General features: G+C 37.4%; 3 protein-coding genes across 4 annotated transcripts; 1 reads left to right on the forward strand and 2 right to left on the reverse strand.

Annotated features, from left to right (window-relative positions):
* The first annotated feature begins 8,172 nt into the window (after window positions 1–8,172).
* On the forward strand, window positions 8,173–9,925 carry Pex19 (peroxin 19). Its single transcript, XM_014234149.3, has 6 exons — window positions 8,173–8,418; window positions 8,520–8,655; window positions 8,709–8,925; window positions 9,012–9,098; window positions 9,161–9,324; window positions 9,386–9,925. The coding sequence occupies exons 1-6, from the start codon at window positions 8,367–8,369 to the stop codon at window positions 9,630–9,632; spliced, it is 903 nt and encodes a 300-aa protein (XP_014089624.1). The 5' UTR covers window positions 8,173–8,366; the 3' UTR covers window positions 9,633–9,925.
* A 27-nt stretch (window positions 9,926–9,952) lies between these two features.
* Window positions 9,953–11,416, reverse strand: LOC106617134 (probable ribosome production factor 1). The gene has a single exon (XM_014234148.3). The coding sequence runs from the start codon at window positions 11,297–11,299 to the stop codon at window positions 10,016–10,018; it is 1,284 nt and encodes a 427-aa protein (XP_014089623.2). The 5' UTR covers window positions 11,300–11,416; the 3' UTR covers window positions 9,953–10,015.
* Window positions 11,417–11,758: 342 nt separating this feature from the next.
* Window positions 11,759–24,750, reverse strand: Megf8 (multiple EGF like domains 8). Of its 2 annotated transcripts, none has more exons than XM_036358017.2 (9): window positions 24,087–24,750; window positions 23,775–24,008; window positions 23,493–23,675; window positions 23,082–23,436; window positions 22,807–23,020; window positions 21,438–22,740; window positions 16,357–21,370; window positions 14,485–15,589; window positions 11,759–13,162 (listed from the first exon to the last, which is right to left on the reverse strand). In XM_036358017.2, exons 1-9 carry the CDS (start codon window positions 24,507–24,509, stop codon window positions 13,159–13,161), a joined length of 8,835 nt encoding a protein of 2,944 aa, XP_036213910.2. In that variant the 5' UTR covers window positions 24,510–24,750; the 3' UTR covers window positions 11,759–13,158. The 2 variants fall into 2 exon arrangements, with proteins under 2 accessions (XP_036213910.2, XP_036213909.2); XM_036358016.2 differs by having other exon boundaries at window positions 11,759–13,536.
* Window positions 24,751–24,930: the final 180 nt, after the last annotated feature.

Here is a 24,930-nt window from a genome sequence, read left to right on the forward strand (position 1 = left end):
TCTTGAGAATGCTGCACACACCGCCCTATTGCTGCGGCACTATGTCGAAATCGTCAGTGACTTTTGGAAAAGATACGGCTAGGTCTACAGCACGAATTATCTTCGCAAGCATTAGATGAAAGTAATCGTTCTAAAATTGGTCGCCTTGTCTGCAACCTCTTTTGGTATCGCACGGCTCGAAGAGGTTCTTTCCTGTTCTGACGGAGCAGTCGAACAGACTGTCGCTGATATCTATTTTCAAAGACATAAATGCCCTAATAAAAAGTAAAACTTTACCTGAATTTCAAGGTGTTAGCCCCAGAGAAAAAATTAATACTGTTCGAAAATTGGTAGTAAAATCCTTACATATTATTTTAAGCAATCCCTTAGTACTTAGCTAGAAAATAAGCAAATATCGCGCGATGGGGCTTTAAGCTTTTAAAATTTTTGGCCACCATCACAAAAATCAGTTGGAAGTGGAAGAATCTCACTGAAGCATTGAGGTGAGATATTTTTTCACAGAGCTGAAGAAAACGCATTTTTCTCTCTCCTCTTTTAGAGCCTAAATCGTTAAATCTTATGTCAGCGGTTTCGAATACAATGTATTTACTGTAAGACGACTCTTTAAACGAATGCTAAAATAGTCACCGATTTAGACCTCAGCGGAGCTCTAACCCGTAAATACTGGAGTGAATTAATTTAAGAGGTTATACCCACTTGCAAGTAAAAAAAAAATGCGTTTTTGGTGAATTTTTTATTTAATAAATTAATAATCGGTTAAACAAGGTTTTTCTACTTAAAATTATAATCTAAAATCTAACAACAAAACAAACAAAACAAAAATTTAATGTTACTATAGATAAAAACAGGCAATGATCGACTAATCGAAGTTCAGATTTTTGACAAAATGTAGAGCTATTTCTTCGATAATTATTTTATTTCTTCGATAATTACCTGAAAAATATATCTAAGAACGTCCAGAAAAATTTCAAGTCCATTCCAGAAAAACGCGTTTAATGTTTTGGAAATTAGTTAAAAATTCTTGCAAATATACTCCTATCCCCGAAACTATTTCCTATCTCCGAAATTTGTTGCCCCCTTCAACATTTCTGAGAATATTCTCAAATACAGGTACATTCGATATAAATGCAAAAATATAAATCGATTTCTTAAATTTCACAAGTGGATATAATCGCGTAAGCTTCCTTAGCTGATTTAAGATTTAAGAGCATTAATTGTAATCAATAATTTTCTTAATTTAATCACTGTGCGAAATTTCAATGCACATTGCAAACGTAGTCCGAATGTCTGCTAAATTGCCGAAAGTAACAAACATTCGTCATTCGTCCGTCAACCGTAGACTGACTGACTGACATAAAGAGCCGAATATTTCCTGAATTGAATTCGTAACCAGAAAACTCAAGCACATACGAGCATATTCAAACGCAATACGCAAGCACACCCACCTTTCGAAAGTCATTAGTTCGCCAGATCGTGTGGTGGCAGCAAGATAGTTTGCCAGCAAGCGCAATGCACCAAGGGCGAGGGTGTGAAAGCGGTGATGGTGTGTGCCCGCTGGCGGTACGATCAGAAGAGCCTACAAATTGATCATTAAACAGAAGGCAATGGTGGTGGCAGTAGGCGCAAAGACAAAAAAAAAAAAAAAACCAAGACATACGAAGAGCAGAAACATGCGCGACTGCGTACTGAACTCTGACAGTCCACTACAACAGCAAAGATCAGACTTTAAACAATGTTTTTAATAACTGAACCACTGCCGCTGAGCTCAGATACGAAGTAACGTTACAAAATGTTGCTCCTCCTGCTGTGCATTGCGTCGGCTTTGACTAGACGCTTAAGAGAGCAAGCGGTATTTTCGGGCAATGGATGTAATAAACGAAGCAAGAAGATTAATTTGTTTTCACGACTCTCGTCAGACTGAATGACGGACAATCGTTATATTTTCGAACACAGAGGGCTGTGTGGTAACCTCATCAGTAAACAACCTGTTGTGCTCATTATTCTAGGGTTTTGTGATTTTTATTTCATTATCTACATAAGCACATTTATTTTCTTATTTTATTCTCACCTCAGCGCGATTGAGCCACTTACGATTGCCTACATTTTACTCATAAACATATTTAACATAAAGAGAGTTTGTTGTCGTAAATTAACGATAGATCATCAGTTGAAAACCGCTTGTATATCGCCGCAATGTAACGTTATAAAAAAAATGTACACGTAGTGTCTATGAAGTGAGAGCAAAAGTGATGCATTTATCAGGTGAATGATGCTGGCCCAAGGCACGCAATGTTACCCTCAACTAATTGGGAAAATGTATCGTTTCGGATATATGCCGATTAAAATCTCATCTAACAGCTTACTACTGGCCGCCTGCCTATCCGCGTCTGACTACCCGCGACTGCCTCTTGTGGCCACAGCATGCGGAGGAAATCATTAATCACTGAGCATTCGGTCACTCTGCTATGAAGTTAAGTGGGAATTTTTCTGTAGCACAGTATCAAAAAGGTGACAATTGGTTGTAGAGTATAATTATTTGCGAGAATTGCGTTGAATCGCGCTTCTTACAACATTGAAACTAAATTATTTGCATAAAAATGTTGCCTAGCACAAACGCATATGTAAAATATTTTAAAGTTCGTGATAATTGCACTCGAAGTATTAATAAATTGTCCCAGTAGCGTACATAATTGAAATGCGCCTGATTTCCTCATAATCACACTTTATTTGAAGAACTGCTCGCGTGTGAATAATTGACAAAACGAAGCGTTCAAGTGCCACCCGGTTTTCCAAACCGCAACTTTATTCAACGGACAAAAAGGAAGCGTATTTTTTATAGCGCTGGAAAACGCCATACGGTTTCGTTTACAAGACAGGCTGTCTACTAGTTGAGGGCTCATTAGCATGGCACTTGGGCATGAAAGTGCTTTGAAGAATCCTCAGCGACGCAACAGCATGCTTCAGCCACATTATTTGGGTGTTTATTGAGCAAATAGCGGCATAAGTATTGAGTGCATTCAGTACGAATGCATTTGTATGTACTCGTAGCTACGACCCAGTCTCCCTCGATGCAAAAATGGAATGCAAAAGGAAATTTTTAACTTTATCCAAAATTTCCTGGAAAAAAAATTAAGCGTTTAAATTGCATTGGCTACGATTAAACATATTTTCATGCAGATCTGTAGATCGTGTGTATCATACGAATGAACCGAACGAAATACAAACATTTTAAGTGAAAATATTTACAAATAATACACTAAAGACCAAATATGACCCGGACTCACCCCGTTTAAAATTGAATCAAACCGAATGGATAACATTTATTTCTTAGATTGGTACAACTTTTTTTATGGTTGGCAACAGAGATATATCACAGGATCTCAGGCATGTCAATGCTAGACTCGCACCAAAAGACCTAAATCTTATGCAAAAACGCAGTCGAGTAGAGGTCGCAAAAGATATGTATGCTTGACAATGTAGCTGATAATCCTATATTCATCCAACACATTGTTACTGGTGACGACACATGGGTTTTTATATATGCAGTCAAAACTGTAAAACTATCTAGAGAATGACGGCTCAAAAATGAGCCAAAACCGAAAAAACCAAAATTCGCTGAAGCCCCTGAAGGCTAATTTTTCTTCCACTTTTTATAAGCCGCGGCTGGGATTAAGCGTTAACATATTTGTATTGGCTCAGGAAGCTATTGTAAATTCTGTTATAAAAATTTGTACTACAATATCTGAAAACTTATAGCACTTTGTCGGTCCGGGTCAAATTTGATCTGACCCACATGCATAAATTACTTTCGCCAAATGCAAAACTCTTGAAATATTCTCAGACGCTCAATAATTACGATATGAACGCGCTAAAACGTGGCTGTCAGAATAATAATTTTAACCTCAACATTGGAAAATCTTGTGTCCTGTTCTTCATTCAGAGTTATTTCACTAACTTTTGATTGTACTGTATCTACTTGATCTCGAAAGTACACTGACCAAGTAACGCCAACGTATTGATTGTCAAAATTCTGAAACCTACCCACATATGAGTTACATTAGTAAGGGTTTACACGATAAAACATGAATACTTATACTAAATTATCATGTGTTAAGTGCGGAAGCAATTCAGAAGAGTATAGAATTATAGAACTATAAGAATAGAAAAAAGTGAAATATTTTTCGTCAGCCGAAGAAATGTAGTTTTAGCCGTGCTGTAATTATTAGTTATTCGACATCCACTTTTAGGTAATTTTGTTGTGCAATGCCGCTCAGGAGCACCCGAAAAATAGAAGTCGAAGATTGTGCACTTTTGATCAAAAAAGTACAGACATTTATTTTAATATTTCAGAACAGTTACAAATTTTAGTCCAAATTCTTTGATTAGGGTTTCATTAACGAGATATTTTCATAACTAATTGGTTGAAATTTGCAAAACAATAATGCCATTATGACTTGAGAGTATGAAAATGCTGAAACGAGATTTTTTGTTTTAAAAGCTTTAAAAGCAAAGGAAATTTATGAATAGCTGTTAGAAGTTCTTATACAGTTCTCACACAATTTTACACACAGAAGCATATACCTACATATCTAACACAAAGCCATGCATCACATACATATGTAAATATGAGTGGATGGAGATCTATTCATAGCGCACGCTTGCTCTCAATTTTACCTGATCTGAATTTCGGCTAAAGCATCGTGGAAGCTGAAACAGTAACACCCACAAATGCATTCAACTGACAACCCAAAAAATAAAAATACTTGTACATACAAACATATGTATGGTATGCAAATGAAATACTACAGCAGAGGCGTGAGCTACTATGCACAGCGTACTAAAGGTCAAATATGCATACGAGTCGGTCGGCCGTTTAGACATGTGGGTAAGGTTTGACTTTTGCAAATATAATATTTTGCTAACGTTTTCCTGCGCTTAGACGCTTATTTGTCATGATTAAATCCATTACCAGGGATAATCGCATTAAAATGTAACAACGAAAGGTCGGTCTATTGAACAACATTCAACTAAATAAAGGAATTCTTGCATTGTGGAATTGCTCGAGCTATGGTGGGCTTTCCACCTCCGCCCACCTACAAAAACAAGCAGTAACTATTTTCATATATTTTAGTTATTTCTCTTCTTTTTTTTTTTTTGGTCTCAATGTTTGTTTTTGGTGTTCGACAGTAGCGCAGACACAGTTTCGCTTCCAGGTGAAAAGAATTTTTCCTCCATGTAGCGCAACGAATGTGATTAACCCTTCTGAGTGAGTGTGCGCTGGTGTGCATGCGCGGCTAGCTCGCACTATTTCTTAACTAACCGTAAGCACAACCGCAGCATAAATATCTACATTTATTTGTACATGCATTCGTTTATATTATATATTGTATATGCACTTATAGTGGATGGCACCATAGCGAAAGACACTTTTAATTGCTGGCATTATATGTTTGTGGGTCAAGATTTTCTTTTGTCCAGTATTTGTCTGCCCAACCGTCACGTTGTGTCCAGTTGGTTTTTGTTGGAAGATCAGCCAGTGGGAAATTCATGTATACACATATACATACATGTGGTAAGAGGAAATATTTTATATGCCATTTAGTAACTATTAACCACAGGCATTTGTAAATTCATATTCAAATGCACATACACATCCATACACAAGCGTATGTGTGAGTTTCTAAGTACTTGTCAGTTATTGTCGGTGTTCCCCAATTTAACAGCATGTGTTTGGTAGCCATATTCAGGCGTAGGTCCGTAGATATATATGTATATGTACCTACATATATATGGGTGTTGACTGAGTTGGTCACAAAGGTGTGTAATCATGGCCTGGTTGGCCGTAAGATAGGATAAATTGATGGTTTCTTGCCTTCTGTATGAGTTTTAGGCGTTTTGTTAAGTCGAAGAAATGTATTTACAACAACATAAATTACATACAAGTACATATATGTACGAGTATGTAAATAAGTACTGCCATAAGTTCTGTTACAAGTTCAAACCGTTAAAATACTTAAAAAAATTAAACTATAAATCATTTCTTAATAAAGTTAGTTTTATTTAATAATGCATATATTAAATAATCGATTTACAAAATTTTATTCGGAATGGTCGCCGCAACACGCACAATTTCTATTGGTATTTACGAAGCTGCTCGAAACAAAGATTTTTTGAGATTCTCCAAATTTCTTCCAAAGGATTAAAATCTGGACGGGCTATCATCTGCAGCTATGAAACCAGGAATACTGCTTTTAATTCCCTGTTGGATGTTTTTTTATCGTTTTGCTTATTAAAAACTTCTTTATAAACACTCTCACAATATTAAGGTTTTTGAGAAGCTCATAGATTTCACTTGAGCTTTTTCCACACCTATGTATGTAAAGTAATAACCCCAAAAGATTTTCTTTAGCTCCCCACTCCATTGTTAATAACCCAGCAAATCATGAATTTGTTCTCGATGTATGTAATGTAAACTTTTTAACAGAATTTATGGCAAGACTAAGTACATACAATTTAAAAATAGAAAATTAATAAAAACTTTATCACTTGAAAAACCTCTGGCATTTCCAAATACAATATTAACAGAATTCAATATATTGAGAAGAGTTCATTATTAAACACAATTTACTTCAACAATTTTGCTTATGTATAAAACCAATGTATTTTTTTTGTACTTACTTTGAGATGAAATCTACTTTTAAATTGTTCTTATATCATAAGGTTTGAAAACGATGCTTGCAAAGGATATATCTATTTATAGGTTAACTATGCTCACAAGATGATCCTCTGTATATAACACACTAGCAGAGAATGTTAATAAATATTATTAAAAAATTTTCAGTTTATTTATTAATTTATTAACATTCTCTGATTAAAGAGCTTTAACAATTTAATACACACTGACAAATTTTAAACACTAGTACACTGCACTTCAAACTGTTGCATACGTATGTAAGCTTGTTGAAACTTTACTTCCTCCAACTTTGTGCATGCATGCGCATGTCTCCGGTAGGCCTAGCCTAAATTTGAAAGCAAGCTATTTAGGCAATTAAAAAGTGCCGCAACAACTTATAAGTACTTAAAACGTTTAATAAGAGCTTAATTTTCACTTTACAAATGAAATCCGCTTATTTTGGGACTTCCATACACTTAATAATGTCAAATGCCACCGAAAGAGAAATATCAACATTTTTATCTCACACCTTACACTATATTATTGCACTTTTTTTTAGCACTTCCATATCATATTGAACTTGATTTAAGTGATTATATTTATAAATTTACTCCAAATTTTACAAAATAAAATTGATCACGACACTGAACAATAGAAGCTTTTTCTAACCTCTTTTGCAAACTGTCAAAAGTGAAGGAGGAGGAAACAAAAATATGAAATTTCTCTACACTGAACTTCAAAGTGTTGTTAGTGTATGCCCGTTGCTTTGAATTCCACTTCCTTTCTCTTTATGCTAATACATATGCTTTCCATTGTACTGGGCAGGCATAGGTTAAATTTTGATGCAAGCTATTTAAATATTGAAAATTTCACACAATAACTTAATGGGCGTTTTACGTTTAATAAGTACAAATTTGCCCAATATTACACCATCACAAATGAAATGTGCTTATTTAAAGCTATTCACACACTTGAATATGTTGAGTACCAGCGAAAGAAGAGCATCGTTCATTCAACACAATTTATACACCAAATTATATACTATTTTATCAACCTTATGCATTGGAAGTTACAAAATTACATTATACTCATTTATGTATGTCTGTTAATCCGTTTAGGTAAATAATGCAAATTCAAATTAATCACTGCACTTAACGATTAGAGCATTTTCTAACCTCTTTCACCCAAACTGTCAAAAATGGAGAAGGAGGAAGCCACAAATTCTCATATAATTTTGTAATAGTAGGATTTTTACTAAATGCTTGAAAAATCTGAATTTAAAAACACAGGTAATTTTTTAAAATTTTATATGCACAATTTCTTACATACAAATAAATGTAATATAATTAAAAAATTATTTTAGTGCTATTTTGGGTAACGAAACAACCATGATGCCAGATATAAAAAATTCGAATTGTATATTTTAAATCAGAATATTTTACCACATATTTATGTATTTTTTTTATATTTGATATAAAACGTGCATGTTGGCAACATCACTTACCCAGATGAGCAGCGAACAGCAGACGTGACGTGAAGTGTGATTTTGTGCAATTATTACGCACACATATTTCATTTTCATAGATTTTTTAATTAATAATTACAAAAAGGCTTGCGCTTTGGTAAGCGAAAAAGCCATTATTAAAAAACAACGAACTTTTGTGCGTGATATATCTGAAACTTCCTTAGTAAAATGTCTGAGAACAAACAAAATGACAAAAAGGAATTGGATGAGCTGCTTGACAGTAAGTCCAATGTGCACGCCCATGACAACATTCGTCTATTATATTATATAATTCAGTGAATGAAAGTTACTATCTCTTTAATACTATTTACACTTTAATAGATGCTCTGCAAGATTTCGATAAGAAAAGCTCATCTGCAAGTACGGTAGATGCAAATAATAGTTTGACCACGAATGGGTCTCCGGCCGGTAGTGCCGCAGATGCTGGAACAGCTGCCGATCCCGATGCATTTTTTATGTAAGCAAAGTAGTAGTAAAAAAATTGTATATTTTACTTTTTATTTAATGCAGTGAACAGGCAAATGTATTAGCCGAACGCATGCAGACACTTTTTGGTGGTCCCAATACCCCGAGTGGCGAGTTACCGCCAATGCCACAAGATCCGGATCAAATTTTAGCCGGGTTCAAGAAAATGGCCGAAGCAGCGGCTATGACCTTACAAGGGGAAAATCCATCAAGTGATGAAGATGTGGCCAAATATTCAGATAGCATAGCACAAGCTCTAAAGGTGTGTGTACGATAAAGATTAAAAAAAAACACCTGACATGTTACCAATATGCTAATTATGTACATATGTTTTTTTGTTTTGTGTAGGGCCTACAAGAAGGTTCGGAAAATCTCAGCGCACCTGTTTCTGAAAATGATGTCGCTAACATGTTTAGCGGACTTAATTTAGAAAATGTTAGTATTGTTACAACTTTTACATAAACGAAGTTTTCACAAAAATTTATTAAAATGTACAGCCCGGAGAAAGTGACAACAATATGTTCCTGCCGTTTATGGAAGGCATGATGCAAAGTTTGCTGAGTGCTGAGATTTTGTTACCAAGCATAAAGGAATTAGTAGAAAAGTATCCAAAGTACTTTGAACAACATGGTAACAAAATTAGTGCTGAAGATAGGGAACGGTATGCTTTAATTCAACATTTATTAATATAAATTAGTAAAAACCGTGTTAAATTTATTTAGATATGAGAAACAATTGGAACTGTATAAAGTTCTTGAGAAACAATTGGAAGCCGAGAAACCGGACGATTCTGCAACAGTTAAGCGTGAAAAGTTCAAGGCTGTATTGGATCATATGCGCAGATTGCAAGAATTCGGAAACCCGCCTGAAGAAATTTTGGCCGAAACAGCTGGTGATCTCCCGATGTTAGACCCAAACCTAGCTGGTGTAGCAGGTGCTGGATCGAATCCCCAGTGTCCTATGATGTAAAGTGTACATTATAGTGTCGACAGGAAGATGAGCTGAAGACACATTTTAGAATGTGACAAGGCAGCAACTCTGATATCTTATATTAGTATTTAGAAGTTTGTTTTACAATATTATTTTAGTTATCGATTTTTGCGCAAAGACATAATTCTTTGTATTCTATGTTCATTTCATATTAATTTGTTGAATTCATTTTGGGTGTGTAATATGAAATACTACAATATTTGTTTTAATGTTTTTGAATGAAAAAATTAACTCGTATTAAATAAACAAAACATCTTTTGATAACAAAGAAACCTTCAAACTTTCGAATAAAACGGACATTTACATTTTATAAATTTATTAATAAATTTTTTTCAACAAAATTTTAATTGTTCATAAAAATATTACAAGAAGAAACGGCGACGAGAAGCCTCCATAGCATGCCGTTTGTTTGTAATTATCCAAGAGTAGTCACCTGTTTTACTGTCGAACAAACCTTCTTGTAATGAACGCAATTTCAAAGTGAAACGTGGTCCTAACTCACGTAAGTTTACTCTTTTACCCTCTTTTGTAAATTCATAACGGTGGTGACGGAAAAATATGTAATCACGTTGATTGTGGAAAGTAACCGCACGTCGCCCTTTAAACTCAGGATCGTGGTGAAACAGTGCACCCAGCATACGACCAACGGTTAGACCAAGTCTTGTAGTAAAGTTTGTCAGAATTACCTCAGGTCGGTGTTTTGTTATCTCTTTATGATTACGCTTGATATCTGAAGTTAGTTGAACATTGGACAATTTAAAATGCGCCGTAGGACCGTTGGGAAGATGCATAACAAGTAATCCATTTGGTTTGCGACGATCTTCGTTAACAATTACCACATCTGTATATTCTTCGCGAATAGCGCTTTTACATATATTTTTAACCGATGATCTATTTCGTATTTTTACTAATGCATTTGGGAATATACGACTTAATTCAAGTCCAAACTTTCGAGTTTTCGTTACGGGATTATCGGCGAAAGTAATCAATACTTTTGGCTCATAACTACGATCAAAGTAAGAACTAAAGTCGTCCATTTGTAGTTCCCTACGTAGCTCTTCATTATCAGAATCATCCAAGTTAGCTACTGTTGTCTGATCTTTTTCACGCAAACTTTCTATTGTGTGACCGGGATTTGCAGGTAAGCCAGCTTTACGACGTGCACGTCTTTCTTGCATTTTTTGTTTATGTTTCTCCTTTTTCATTTTTTTAAACAGAGCCATACGTTGATCTTTGTTCTTCATAAACGCCAAAGGATTTATAACGGGCATGCGAACCTCTGGTTCAGCGTCTTCATCATCGCTATTCTCGTCACCATCGTTATCGTTATCGTCATCATCACCATCACTGTGTTTGTTCTGTTCATTGTCTTCGTCCGGTGTAGATTTATTTTCATTATTTAATTTAGTTTTACTCTCGCTCTCATCCATATCTGCATCTTCAGAATCACTGCTTTCACTGTCATCCTTAGCGTTTGCTTTAGTTGATTTAGATTTTGTTGTCTTCTTGGCACTGCTACTAGTAGGAAGTTCATCTTCGTCGCTTGATGCCACGTCTTCGTGCTCTTCTATTGTTTGTGGCTCATCCTCGTCAAAACTGGAATCACTGTCGGATTCAACAGGCGTGTTTTGTGCCTTCTTTTTCATATTTATTTAATATTTTAAGGACTTTATTAAAAAATTAAATTACAAACTAGCGGCACGTGTGTGAAAATGTAAACTATTCATATACATCTTCTTCTTCCCACTTGCATATTCAAAATAGTTTATTTCTATCGCTGCATTTGTTCTCTGGTCTTACATACCAAAAACAGAAACCGAATTTAGGCGTTTGTAAAATTCAAACCACAAACAGAATTAGGGCATTGTAAAATTAAAAACAGAAACAGTTTGTCATAAAATTAAATAAAAACAATGCTTTAAAGAACATAGGAGTTAGAAAATCATATAATTTTTAGTTGTCCCAAGTATAACTAAAAGCATAAAAAAACTTGTTGAAATCAAAAATCATTATTTTGAATTATATTTCTACACGGCTTTCAACTTGACGCCGGCCGAATTAAAAAAAAAACAAAAACTCTACTAATATTAATAACGCAATTGATATTATAGTTTTTTATATTTTTATTTAATTTTATATACTCATTATTTTTTTTTACAATTCGTCTATGGCATTATTCTTATAATACTTCGATTTATCAAAACACTGGGATAGTCAGAGTTATTATCGTTTAATAATTTTTTATATACTATTTTCTTTCGATTGAAGTAATTATTGTTCGTTTTGTTCTTCGTGATACATTATTACATACATTTTTAATAATTACCATATCCCTAATGTATATATATCAAGTGTTTGCTCAGCACTTTTTTCTTGTTTTTAACATCAATAAAATAAGTATACAAAGAAAAAATATTTCACTAAAATTTGTACAGTAAAAAAAATAGTTCAACATTTTTAACACAACCATAGAATTGTTAATTGTATTTAATAATATATGTAAATATTTATTATCTTTACCAAATGTCATGGCATCGCCAAAAAAAAGTAATTAATTTGTAAATCTAAATATATGTATATTATAAAAAGTCCACAAACCATTCGAGATAATTAAATATATAAACATGAAGAATAAAATTTTCTTAAGTAAAATTTAGATAAGATGCATATTCAACAAATAATTAATTGTGTATAATTCTAACTAGTGAGATATGCGAAATAATGTGAACGCAACTGACTTTTAATGCATATTATATTTTTTTAAACAATTTTTGCAGTTGCATAAGAACGGTAAAGTAAATTCGGCGCAAAAGCAACGCAACAATCGTCATATGTGGATTTTTTTCGGAATATGCCATTAAATAACTAAGTTTCTATTACGTAGTGAAAAAATATAATAAGAAAGAATTTAGTTTTAACACAGTCCACAAAATATTGTTAGAGTAAAAAATAAAATTATTAAATATAAGTTGCCTTTCAATCACTTAAAAAAGTTTGGTAAATTAATAAGTTTTCTATAAATTTGTTTATATCCACAAATGACAATTTTAAAATAATATATATGGTACATATATACACAATTGTTTGCTAAGTAATTGAGCTTACATATATGGATGTAAATTCAACTTTCATAACGCATTTTCTCATTTCGAGATTTGTTTTCCTTGCAATCATGAAATATACGGTATATTTGAGCAAACATTTTAGAAGTTTAATACTTAAATAAACAAACATAGGTAGTATTTACAAATAAATAAAAATAAAAAAATATCAAAAAATAATACAAATTTTACATTACAGTCATTAGTTGTGTAAGCTGCATGATTTTGTTTGAGTTTCTCATATGACTATTGCACTTAGCATGTACATTTGTATGCGGTAAAAAAGTGTGTTCATTGGTAATTGTTTTCTTATACGAGTTTAATGAATTGACCGCTTTTGAATTACTTTCATACTCATACTTGAGTACTTTTCCTTTAGAATGTTGTAGCCAACTTTGTTCTTTTTATCTAAAATATTGTGTTGAAAATTTGTATTTCGTTATTATATTCGCCTTGTATGCATGTTGTGTTTTTGTCATGACATGACATAATTTTGTCACTTAAATATCCTCAACCATATATTTACTAAAAATTATATACAACTACATCATAGTGTTCAAATTGCTAGATTAAACTACGGGTACATACATAAATTTGTCTTTTATGATTTTTTGTAGTTGTGTGTTTCTTATTGTTTCGGTAAACTCTTTCACTAAATTCTTACAATACTAAAGTTAATATTTGATATAAAAATTTTAGTAAATTACACTTGTCATCAAATGCAGAAGTTGCTCATGAGTCAAATTTTTTGAATACAATAAATCTCCAAACTGTTTTTCTATCTAAAAAACCAACAAACTATTAATTTAAAGATTCGAGTTGTTTTTTATTTGATCCATGCTTTTTATATAACGAAGTAGTGCCTTGTTTTAACCTAGTCTTTAGCAGTTAAATATTGACAAATAAACTCAAACACAATTTCACGAAATATATTATTAAATGCAACTAAAAACTAGTTGAAAAATTAAATACCGTTTTAGCTAAAATAAATTTAAAAAAATAAATAAAATATAATAAATAAATATATAAAAAAAAAAAAAAAATTTAAACATAAATAAAAATATAAAAAACTAAAATATATGAGAATAAAGTAACATATGTATATAATAATAAATATAAAATACTTTTTGCGGATGTCAACAAAAAAAGTATAACTAAATAATAATAATTATAATAAATACAAAAAAACAAATATATAAATAAAAAAAAAATTTATAAAAAACAAGAAGAAAGGTAAAAATAAAATAATAAAATTAAATTAAAAAAATTTAATTAAATAAAAAAAAAATAATAGTAAAAAATAATCGAAAAATACTTTAAAAAAAATCCAAAAATAATTTAAATAAAAATCCAAAAATTATTTTAAAAAAAATCCAAAAATATTTCAAAAAATATTTAAGAAAAATACAAAATAAAACTACAAAAAATGAAAAAATACCAAAACCAGAAATAAAAAAATTAAATAATAATGCACTAAAAATCATTAAACATGACAACTTATGACCACTTTAAAATCTTATTTAAATTCTTAAAACAAAAATAAAAATTAAACTAAATAACAATAAAAATATAATTTAAAAATTTGTTCGCAAAGAGATTAATAAAATAACTGAAGAAATACTTTCAAACATATAGAATAAGTAAATAAAAAACTAAAATTGAGTTTGAAGTCAGTGTACGCTACAAAGAGCTGTTGAAAAAACAAGGCACCTTAAATTATAAATACTTACGCTGCTGCATGATTGCCCACCACAGCCGCACCACCGCCAACAGCAACTGCACCGGCGCCACCACGTTGGGCGCGCATAAAATTGCGCGCGTTTAATGGAAATTGTCTGGGATATGTGATAAGCGCCGAGCCGAGTGCCATGCTTAGCGGCGCTTTATGACGCCCGGGTAAACTGACAAACACTGTGCCCACCGCCGCCAAATTATCCGCAGTCGGTTCAATAGCAATTAGCAATATTTCCGGCGCATGCGTACCGACGGCATGACGCGAACGTGCACCAGTTATATTACGCACCGAACGCGCTGATGACGGTGCCGGCTGTGGGCTTTCTATATCCAAAGCGCCAGCTGTAAGGAAGACGCGCGCAAATGGCCGCTTTGCTAAGTGTAACATTTCGACGACATGTTGACGTCGGGCACGTCGCAAGTCGGCCGCTTGCTTCACCTTCCACACAACCACGCATACGGCCAAAAAGAGGAAGAAGCATGAAAAGAAGACGGAAAAGAACACAAACAAGTCGATATGTAGTTGATCTTGTCGAAAAACTACCGAACCATAACTGTGCTCCGGTCCGACTCCCGCGCGTAATGCTATGAAAAAGCGTGTAGCACTTAAATTATGAGCATTCTGCGGCAATGTTAACACTAAACGATTCTTTAGGCCAAAGAGACGTAAAAGCGTGTTGCAATGATTCAGCGTGACATGTGTACTCAAATCCTTGGCATGTTTATCCATCACATGGAAACTATGACCACCGCGACTTTTGCAGTCTTGTATGTGTGGCACATAGAAGCTATTGCGTTTGTCGTGCATCACCAGTTTGCTGGCAGTTATATTGTCGGTGCGTGGTATTGCTATATGCAACGGATGATTACGCTTCGTTTTGAGTACCCAATTGTAGCGATTATCCAGGAAGATTTCATGGAAGCCCGTTGTTTCGTTGGTCTCCACAATGAAGGAGTCGTCTTGTGGTGACATGAACACATCCAATTCGCCTTGCGTAACATCGATTATGATGCGAATGTCGACATTCATGAAACGTGGTTGTATAACAAAAAATACCGTTTGTCCAGGTCGAAGCGCAGCTGGTTTTGATTTGCACTCCTCTGTGGCAGCAAAAAACAAAAACGGGCGAAAAAAAATAACAATAACAAATACTTAGCACATTTTCATAAACAATATGTAATTTTGTAGAGGGCACGAGTTAAACAATTCTCAACACCAAAGAAATTCGATAACTTCAAAAATAAATAATTCAATCGAGAAAGACGATTATAGGCAATAAGTTTACCATTGGTCATATACCCTAAGGACTTTGGAAAAAGTAGCTCCAGTGACATTTTAGGAAAAAAAACAACAAAAAAAAAAAAAACGTTGCAGCGAAGCTTTTATACCCTTCATAAATAAATAAAAAAAGTTTCATACTAGAACTTGATTTTTTAGGTCTATGGTAGCTATATGCTATAATGGTCAGATCTAAACAACTTGTTCGAAGATTGTAGCGTTACTTTGGACAATAAACCTTGCGAAATTTCGCTAAAATATCTCGGCAAATTAAAAAGTTTTCCGTACAAGGACTTAATTTTGATAGGTCAGTTCGTATGGCAGCTATACACTATAGTAGTTCGATCTGAGCAATATCTACGGAAATTTTACCGTTTCCTTGAATAATAACCCATGTCAAATTGCGTGAAATAAAAAAGTTTTCCATAGAAGAATTTGATTTTGATTGCTCAGTTTGTATGACAGGTGTGTGCTATTGTGGTTCGATATCGGTTCCGACAAATGAACAGCTTCTTTAGCAGAAAAGGACGTATGAAAAATTTCAGATCGATAACTCGCAAACTGAGCAACTAGTTCGCATATTACTTACCAATTGGCTTGGCATCGAAGCACATACGCGATTCCACAGTTATCTGCTTATAGCACTGATGCCCATCAATGGGGTTGCCCGCATATGAGTCTCGGCATTTTGAACATTGCACACTCCAGCAGAGTTGCGCGGAGTTTTTGCCACCACCCGCCGTACATGTTGCATCACTCTCTGTATTATTGCCACAATTACATTTCTCACCAGTGACCGGATCGCAAATGTTGCCATGTCCATGACACTGACATGGCCGACAAGCCTTATGATGATCCTCACTACCGCGAAAATAGCCGACGATGCATGTGTCACAGCGATCGCCCGCAGTGCTATTAGCACAACGCAGACAAGTTGCATTGCTCTCGGGGCCCTCCAGCAGGACTTTTTCCAGTTCGGCGCGTGTCATATTTAAGTGAGCTGAATCAGAATCTTGTGCTAAACAAACGTCAGAGTGTCCATTGCAGTATCCCAAACATGGCACACATTCGTGACCCTCCTTGGGATTGCCGACAAATAATGGTTTACACTTTTCACATTGATCACCCTTCGTATTGTTGTGACATTCCAGACACACATCAAGCCGATCAGGTCCTTCACAGTTCGAATGACCGTTACACAAGCATTGTATACTACAATTGGCGCCAACATAACCAAAGTCACAGGTGCAATTATCCGGTTTGATGCATTTGCCGCGGACACAACCTTGACTGCAAACGGGCAGGCAAGTGCCATTCTCATCGCGATAGCCCTCACCGCACTGACAGGTGTAGCCCACATCTGTGTCGATACAGCGCTCCGAAATGGGATTGCAGTTGTGGTGGCCATTCGTACATTCATTCTCGGCCGGACATTTCACATAATGCCAAGAGACCACATCGGCTGGCGTAAGCTGTGAGTCATTACGCCGCGAGGTGTAGATAAGATCACATGTTGAACCCGATGGGTATTCTTGCTTGTTCTCAAGTGAACCCTCTGTACAGATGCCATCACCGTTGAATCCATCACGTGCACACCAACCGCAATGAGCGTGCTCTAAGCAAGTGGAACAATGATCGTACACATGACAGGGTTCTGGGCAATGTGAGGTCTCATTCATTTCCAATACCAGACCACAAACGCCACCAGCGCAGAGCAGCGGTTGTGATTGTGGTGAAATACAGCTATTCAACATCGTCGACCATTTGCAGTCCTTCGGATTCTCATCGTAGTTGTTCAGACAAGTGCTGCAGTTTTTATAGATGTGACATGGCAGCGGACATTCACCGATAATGCGATATTGATTCTGTTCAACCAGCTCTTTTGTAATACACTCGATTGTACCCAACTCACTCTGCGCCCATTCACAATTTTCATTCATCACACACACTTCGCAGTGCAGCGTATGGCATTGTGGTTGTGGACAGAGATTTAGCAGGCCGACACTGATCTCCTTATTACACCATGTGCTATGACGTTCACAGTCCACGCCAGCCGGTACGCAGCGTCCCTTGATGCCACACTCGTCGCACCACTGACACACCGGCGTCGTCTCTACATGTGTCGGCCAGGAAGCCAGACAAGCGCTGCATGTGCTAAAGCTGGAGCAATTGCGTCGCGACATCCACGCATCATCGCATGCGGCACCATTATTGTACACCAGTGTGCCATTACGATGTTCACAAACATCTGAGTCGCCCTCGGAAAAACAATAAGAGGCGGAGCTATAGGTACCCGATACTGTACAAAAGCTGCAGCCTTTATGTGTGCGACATAAATACTTGTTGGCACTCCACAATTGACAAATATCATCGGGTAAATTGATACGTGTCACGTGACTCTGTGACGCGCTGCCATCCCAACCGCCAATTACATAGATAGCCTTACTATCATGATCTATAGAGATCGCCTCGGCGTATGTTGAATGTGGCAATCTGCCAACCACGTGCACCTCCTCCGTCAAGCGTATCCATTGATTGCAATCATAGATGTAAGCAATCAGCACATCGCTGGCATCATAAGGCTGTGTACGTCCACCATAGATGATCATGTAATTTTCCGTAGTGGCAGCTGAGTGAAAGTAACGCGCACGCGGCAATATCACATCTGGTCGGGACATCTCTTTGAATGTCGGCAGCTCAGTCCAAGTCATCTTTTGCAAGTTCAGCGCATACAGTTTGTTCTGTGGCTCAACGGAATAACCGCCAAAAACATAGAGTATATGCGAATCTGCGCTGTACACTGTGCTGTGACCGTAGAGCACGGGCATGCGTACGCCCAACGCCAACAACTGTTCCCAGCGAAAAGTCTCCAAATTGAATTCCCACAACTCTAGTTGGCGCGACTTATTGCGTGTCATGCCGCCAATCAGTATCAATGACTCACGCTCATTATACCTAATTTGCGTCAATGTGTGACCAGCCAGCGCCGGTGGTTTCTCACGCCGTTGCAACAACTCAATTTCGCTCCAACGTTGATTTTGTATGGAGAATTGCCAGAAATCATCGAGTATCAGTTGTGAGGTGCGCTCTTCTTGCTCACCGCGTATGCTTATGCCGCCGTAAATGAAAATTATTTGTTTCTTCAAGTAGATTTCCGAGGCATGAAAATAACGACCCAACGGCATTTTGTCGTCCGGTGTCGATTCGACAGTCACCTGCATCCAAGTGCCATTCTTTGCATCGAATTGCCGAAAATCATTGAGCGGGCCATGTGATGGCGAGTAACCGCCAAACATCCAGAGAGAGCCGCGTCTATCGGCATTCACTGAGTGTCCGAAACGCGGTATAGTTTTACGTAGATGTTCAAAGGTGTCGCTAAGCAGTAACGTGTTGAAGAGATCTGTAACGACCAGATGATTTGGCTTGATGAGCGTGCCACAATCGGCGCTCGCATAGCTGCTATTGCAAATGCAACGGCCATAATCAGTGTCGCAGTAGCCTTGCATGCGCTTGGCATTGCAATTCTTCGGACATATTTCGATCTCGCAACGCGCGCCCACATAACCGGCAGGACAGACGCAACGTTGCTGCTCGTCACAGATGTGCGGATGCAGACAGGAGCGCGCAGCGCAATTCTTTACTGTATATAATGCATTAAAACCGAATTTCTGACGATCGCCACCCTGTTTATAGTAAACGGTAACATGACTCGAACGCGCTTCCACGATGTGTGTGGCCGTGTATGGCGAGCACACAACCGAAATTAATTGATTCTGCTGCGTTGCACCAGTCAAATCGGGCAAACTATCGTATATATAAACGGCATTATCATCGCAGTCCATCGCCAAACTCGGCCATTCAAACTCCAATTGCAATAGCGATTTCTCGGCTTGTAGAGTTTTTGGCGATAAAATCCATAAGCATTCGCGTACCTCCAAGCTGGCACCCCAAGGATTTTTATACGACTGATACGAACCGATACCACTGCGTCCGATATTCGTTAGCATGCCACGCGATTCGCATTGGAAGTAGCATTGGCCTCCATCGCGTGGATCACCATAATAACCGTTAGCGCACTGATCACACTTCAAACCCACTGTATTGTCCTTGCAATAGCACTCGCCGGTGCCGACATTACAAATGCCCAAATCCTGATTGCCATGACCATTGCATTCACAAGGATGACAACCATCGGCCGATGTAGCATTGCCATAGCTGCCTTGACGACAACGCTCACAACGTTCGCCCTCCGTCCACGCTTGGCACTGATCACACTTGCCCACACGTTCCACACACGTCGAATGATTGTTGCAGCCGCAATTTATCGAACAGTCTGAGCCAGTCCAACCCAGTTCGCATTTGCACACATAATCGGATGAACCCGAGCAATAACCGTGCACGCAATTCTCGTAACAAGTGCGCACGCATGATAGCCGCCCATCGCCAACGTAACCGCGCCGACAATGGCAATTATACGAGCCATGCGTATTCGTGCATTTGGCTTCCTTGTGGCAATCATGCAGACCCAGTCCACACTCATCGACGTCCGGACACTGCGCATACGCCCATTCGGCATCATGCTGTGTGGGACTATTCAAAGCTAACGAACAATTACCAAACGGTCGACTAAAGTCGCCTTGCATGCACACACCTTCGATGGGATTGTCGCGGTCAAAGCACCAGCCACAGCTGAGCGTGCGCAGACATGAAGTGCAATTTGTATATAAAGTGCAGGATTTACACTGTGTAGCTGGTAGTTTCTGAGGTAGTGTCGGTTGTTGTTGTAGTGTAGTTGTAGTAGCATCATGACCGGTCGGCGTGTAATCGGCAATGCGCTGTGTTTCGTTCGCAACAATTTGATCCAACCACTCACGACACATGCCGAATTGATATTCACTGGTGTAAACGGCAAAACTGAAACACTGCGATGTTGCTTCGCACCACACGCAACGGCCGCGTTCGTTTAAACATTGATCACATGAAGTGCGCAAACGGCAGGGTATGGGACACATCGAAGTATTGCGCACACCATGTTCGGATTTGCCGAAACGTGCACAGCGCGCCTCCTCCGTCCACCATTCGCACAGACCAGACGTCACGCATTCATTGCAGGAAACATAGTTGGAGCAGTTGGCGCACTGGCTCGGTTGTGTGATGAGATATTCCCAGTAGCCCTCATTGCCGGCAAGCGCTGAGCTATCGGCTAGTGTGCAAGTCTCAGTCTCGTTTACAGTTTTTTCGACACATTTTGCAGTCAGACCGCACCAACCACATGCCGAATCGGTTAGGCAATGCAGACAATTGACGTATTGCGTGCAATTGCCGGAGTAGTAGGGTTCAAGGTACTCAAAGGTGAAGGCATTCAGATTGCCATGGTATATATGATACAATTCCATTTTCGTTTTTTGATAGGAGTTATGCAAAGTGGAGAGACCGACACGGCGTCGTGCTTGAAAATCGATCAGAAACGGTTGGTCGGTGCTGGGTATCTCAACGGGACCGCAGTATGATTGATTTGTAGAACGATTAGTCAATTCCTTAAGTGAGTCTAAGCTTTTGCCCAAACCTGCGCGCAGAAATGCTGAGGAATAACTGGTACAGACCTAAAAGCACAAAAAAAAACAATACTTAAAAAAAAATAAACAAATAAATAGTTATCATTAAGGTAACCTGTATCTCGGATGGTTCCTCCCAAGTTTTTTGCGGACGCACGAAGCCTACTAAACGCGCCAACATTTCGCCTTCCAACTTCTGTTCATACTGCGTAGCAGGCGGCGGCGAGCCAAAGTCCACCATTGTCGCATTTACGATAGCTACAAAGTCGGGCATTGTCAAATTGACCGGATGATGGTACTTAATATATGTAAGACCAGGCCGCTTATCATTGCTGGTGCATTGTGAGGGTTGTCGTATTTCGGTGCCCTTTTCGCCCCACCAACCGGGACTGCGCGATGGTGTATCTTCACCGCAAATGCCGTAATTATCATCACGATGATGACATTTCGCATTTTGAACACACCAAGTACACTCATTAAGTCCCAACTTGCTGGCGACAGAGAAGTAATGATCGGTGTCGGTGTGCCATTGAGTGCCATGCACCAAACAAGAATGGCAATCGCCAAGCGATGGACATATGCCGGGACAACGTGTAGTCTGCAAATTCGTGGTACAATTGGCGCCAATGGTGCGCCCATAACAACTACTGTCAGCCGAACACCAACCACATTCGGGATTCGATAGGCAAGCTGTGTGTGAAGTATGCAAACGACATGACATCTCTGGATTGTAGCCATGATTTTGTAAACGTAACACTTGTGGCAGTTCGTAGGCAAAGAGATCGGCATTTACATTGCCATGATAACCTCCGACAATCAATAATGTATTGTTGCGTCTCAGTGCGGCGGCATGTGCAAATACACCTTGCTTTTTCGGATACAGACTTTCGTCTGCCGATACGACTTGATTGATCCATATATGACAGCTGAGATGGTACCAATACATTTGATTGTCATAGCAGATTTCGTCCTTATTGTGACGATGTGTGTAGCCACCGAAGACGATCATATAATTGCCGGAGATCGTGGCGGAATGAAAGGCGCGTTCGTGCGGAATGTTTGTGTCACGTAAGGCAGTGCGTGGATATAGTATTTCTGTCCAATGCAATTTATCTAATTGGAATGCGAAAATTCGATCTGAAAGCTTGGAGAAACGCGCCAAACTTGACATAATGCCACCAAAAACAATTAAGGAATTTGTTGCACTATAGTAGACGGTGCTGTGCGCAGCTAGGCGCACATCTAAAGATTTACCACCGCGCGGATGTACAGACTCCCATTGCCCATCGTCATCCTCATCGGCAATATGGAATATACCATCATCGTTTTCATAGGCCGAACTCGTTGATTCATCATCATCAACTGGGTGTTCAAAAAATTTGTTTTTGATATAAATAGGCAAACGTAAACGATATATTCTGAAACCAAAGTATTTATATGCCTTTTTTTCAAAACTTTGCAAAAATTTTTATGTTTCTACTAACCTCGATGAAAATTCGCCCGTTTCGAGACTACCACCAAATAAATACAGGTATTCGCCAGCTAATGTTATTGTATGGCGCGCAACTTTTGGTGGCTTCAGCTTTGAATTTCGTGCCCATTGCTTCCACTTGCCGCCACTTTCTGTGCTGTTATAAAACCACAAATCGTTGAAGAAACTACCGTTTGCATTTTTGCCGCCAAATATTACGAAACCACCTAGTTGTAACATGTAAATTGCAAACTTCATTACTCTATAATTAATTATATTTTTATTTACCAGGCACACGATCTGCAGCATGTCCGTATCGACCCTCCGGTTTATTATCCGTAACTTCTTCTAAAATGTCTTCAAAATACTCGGGTATTTGTTCGTTTGTGATATTGGCATTAACATCTGCAATCAGCTGTGAAGAGCGCGTTCGCCTTTGATGTAAATTAGACTCGGCTAGCGTATATAAAATATTTCGGAAGAATGATACATCACTACGCAATCCCCAAAGTTTTGCTTCGTCTTCACTTTTATGTTGCAAAACTGCCTTCAATAAAGTGGCATTTATTTTTTGTGAATAATTGTGATCTTGTAACAAAAGCCCCCACTCATCTACCCATTGACTGCTGCTAAAGCGATAAATCTGTAAAAAATACAATTTGTATAGCTTGATTAAAAAAGAAAAAAAAATTAACTTACTTGCAATGAATTGATAACATTATTTAAGTCATAACCGCCGAAAACATAAAGAGCATCATGTTCTTCGAGATAAACGGCAGTATGAGCTGCACGTGGTGTCATACCCTCTGCGTCGGTGGCCAGCCAACGCCAGTTTCCGCCTTGCGGATTTATATATAAATCACATAAGCGCCCGCTGAAGCCCTGCATTAAGAATAAACAAGTATATTAGACACAAGAGTATACAAAACAAATTAGCTATTCAAACCTGTAAATTTATAACTGATTTAAAATTTTACATACCTTTTCACAATGGCAAATACCTTTGACGCATTTACCACGCCCTTGCGACTCACCGCACTTATTTGGACATGCCTCATTCTCACAATCAGGCAGGACCCATTCTCCATGGCAGACGCATTGGTGCCCAACACATTTTCCATGATTATGGCAATTATTCAAGCAATTTGATATGTAATATGAAGCCCGAAAACCATCGAGCACATAATTCGTGTCACTGTACATAAGTATAAGCATCTGCATATATTGACAAAAAAGCATATTCAGTTATGTGAAAAAGATGAATGAAATTTTCGAAATTTTCAAAATTCTTACACTTCCACTTCTCGCAACCAATCGCTGCGGTTGGGTACGACCACTAAAGCTTCCCAGCAATGTGGAATTAAACGAGTCTCCATCATACACATAAATGTAATCATACGAGCACTCGGTGCCCATGCTATGGAAAGTGAGTGTTATAAATTGGCTATCATTGCGTGCCTTTATCAACCATTCGCAATGCGAATCCTGCGTATAGTTAAACCCAGCAGGACCGTCACTTATTTCTCCATACGGTTCAGTGAACACCTTACGACTACGATCGCATGGAGCATGATGTTGTAAATGCTGGACTGTAGGTAATAATGTGATGCGATCAGCCCGTGTTTCCAAACGTTGATTTGTGCAAACACAAAGCAAAAATGCTAAACATGTTAATGTGCGTAATCGTAAGAATGTTGCTATTCTTAGATTTAACATTTTGTGTAAATATGAATACTAATTACACATAAATTAAGTTGCTGGTACTCAAAATATTCAACGCCATTTCACATGGGTATTGAGCGCCTGAACGCTATTCCATCAATACAGTTAATATCACTAATTAATACATTGACTTTTATATTGCACTATTATTCAAGTTTTACACTTTTTTATACTTTTTCCACAGAAAGAATTTTTTCGCTAAATATTTATTTCTTCATATACGAAAGGTTGATGAAAATTTCCACAGACGTCAAAACAACTTTTGAAGTTGTTGACATTTCAATTGTAACCTACAAACACTTTAAATCCAAAAACTATTCGCAATAAGAAATACACCGTGAGTTATACTAATTTTACGGTATTTAACTCGAAATTCAAATTATAACGTATCGTGTAATAAGCGCTTAATTATTTT

Source organism: Bactrocera oleae, chromosome 3, assembly GCF_042242935.1.
Source record: "Bactrocera oleae isolate idBacOlea1 chromosome 3, idBacOlea1, whole genome shotgun sequence".
NCBI lineage: Eukaryota > Metazoa > Arthropoda > Insecta > Diptera > Tephritidae > Bactrocera > Bactrocera oleae.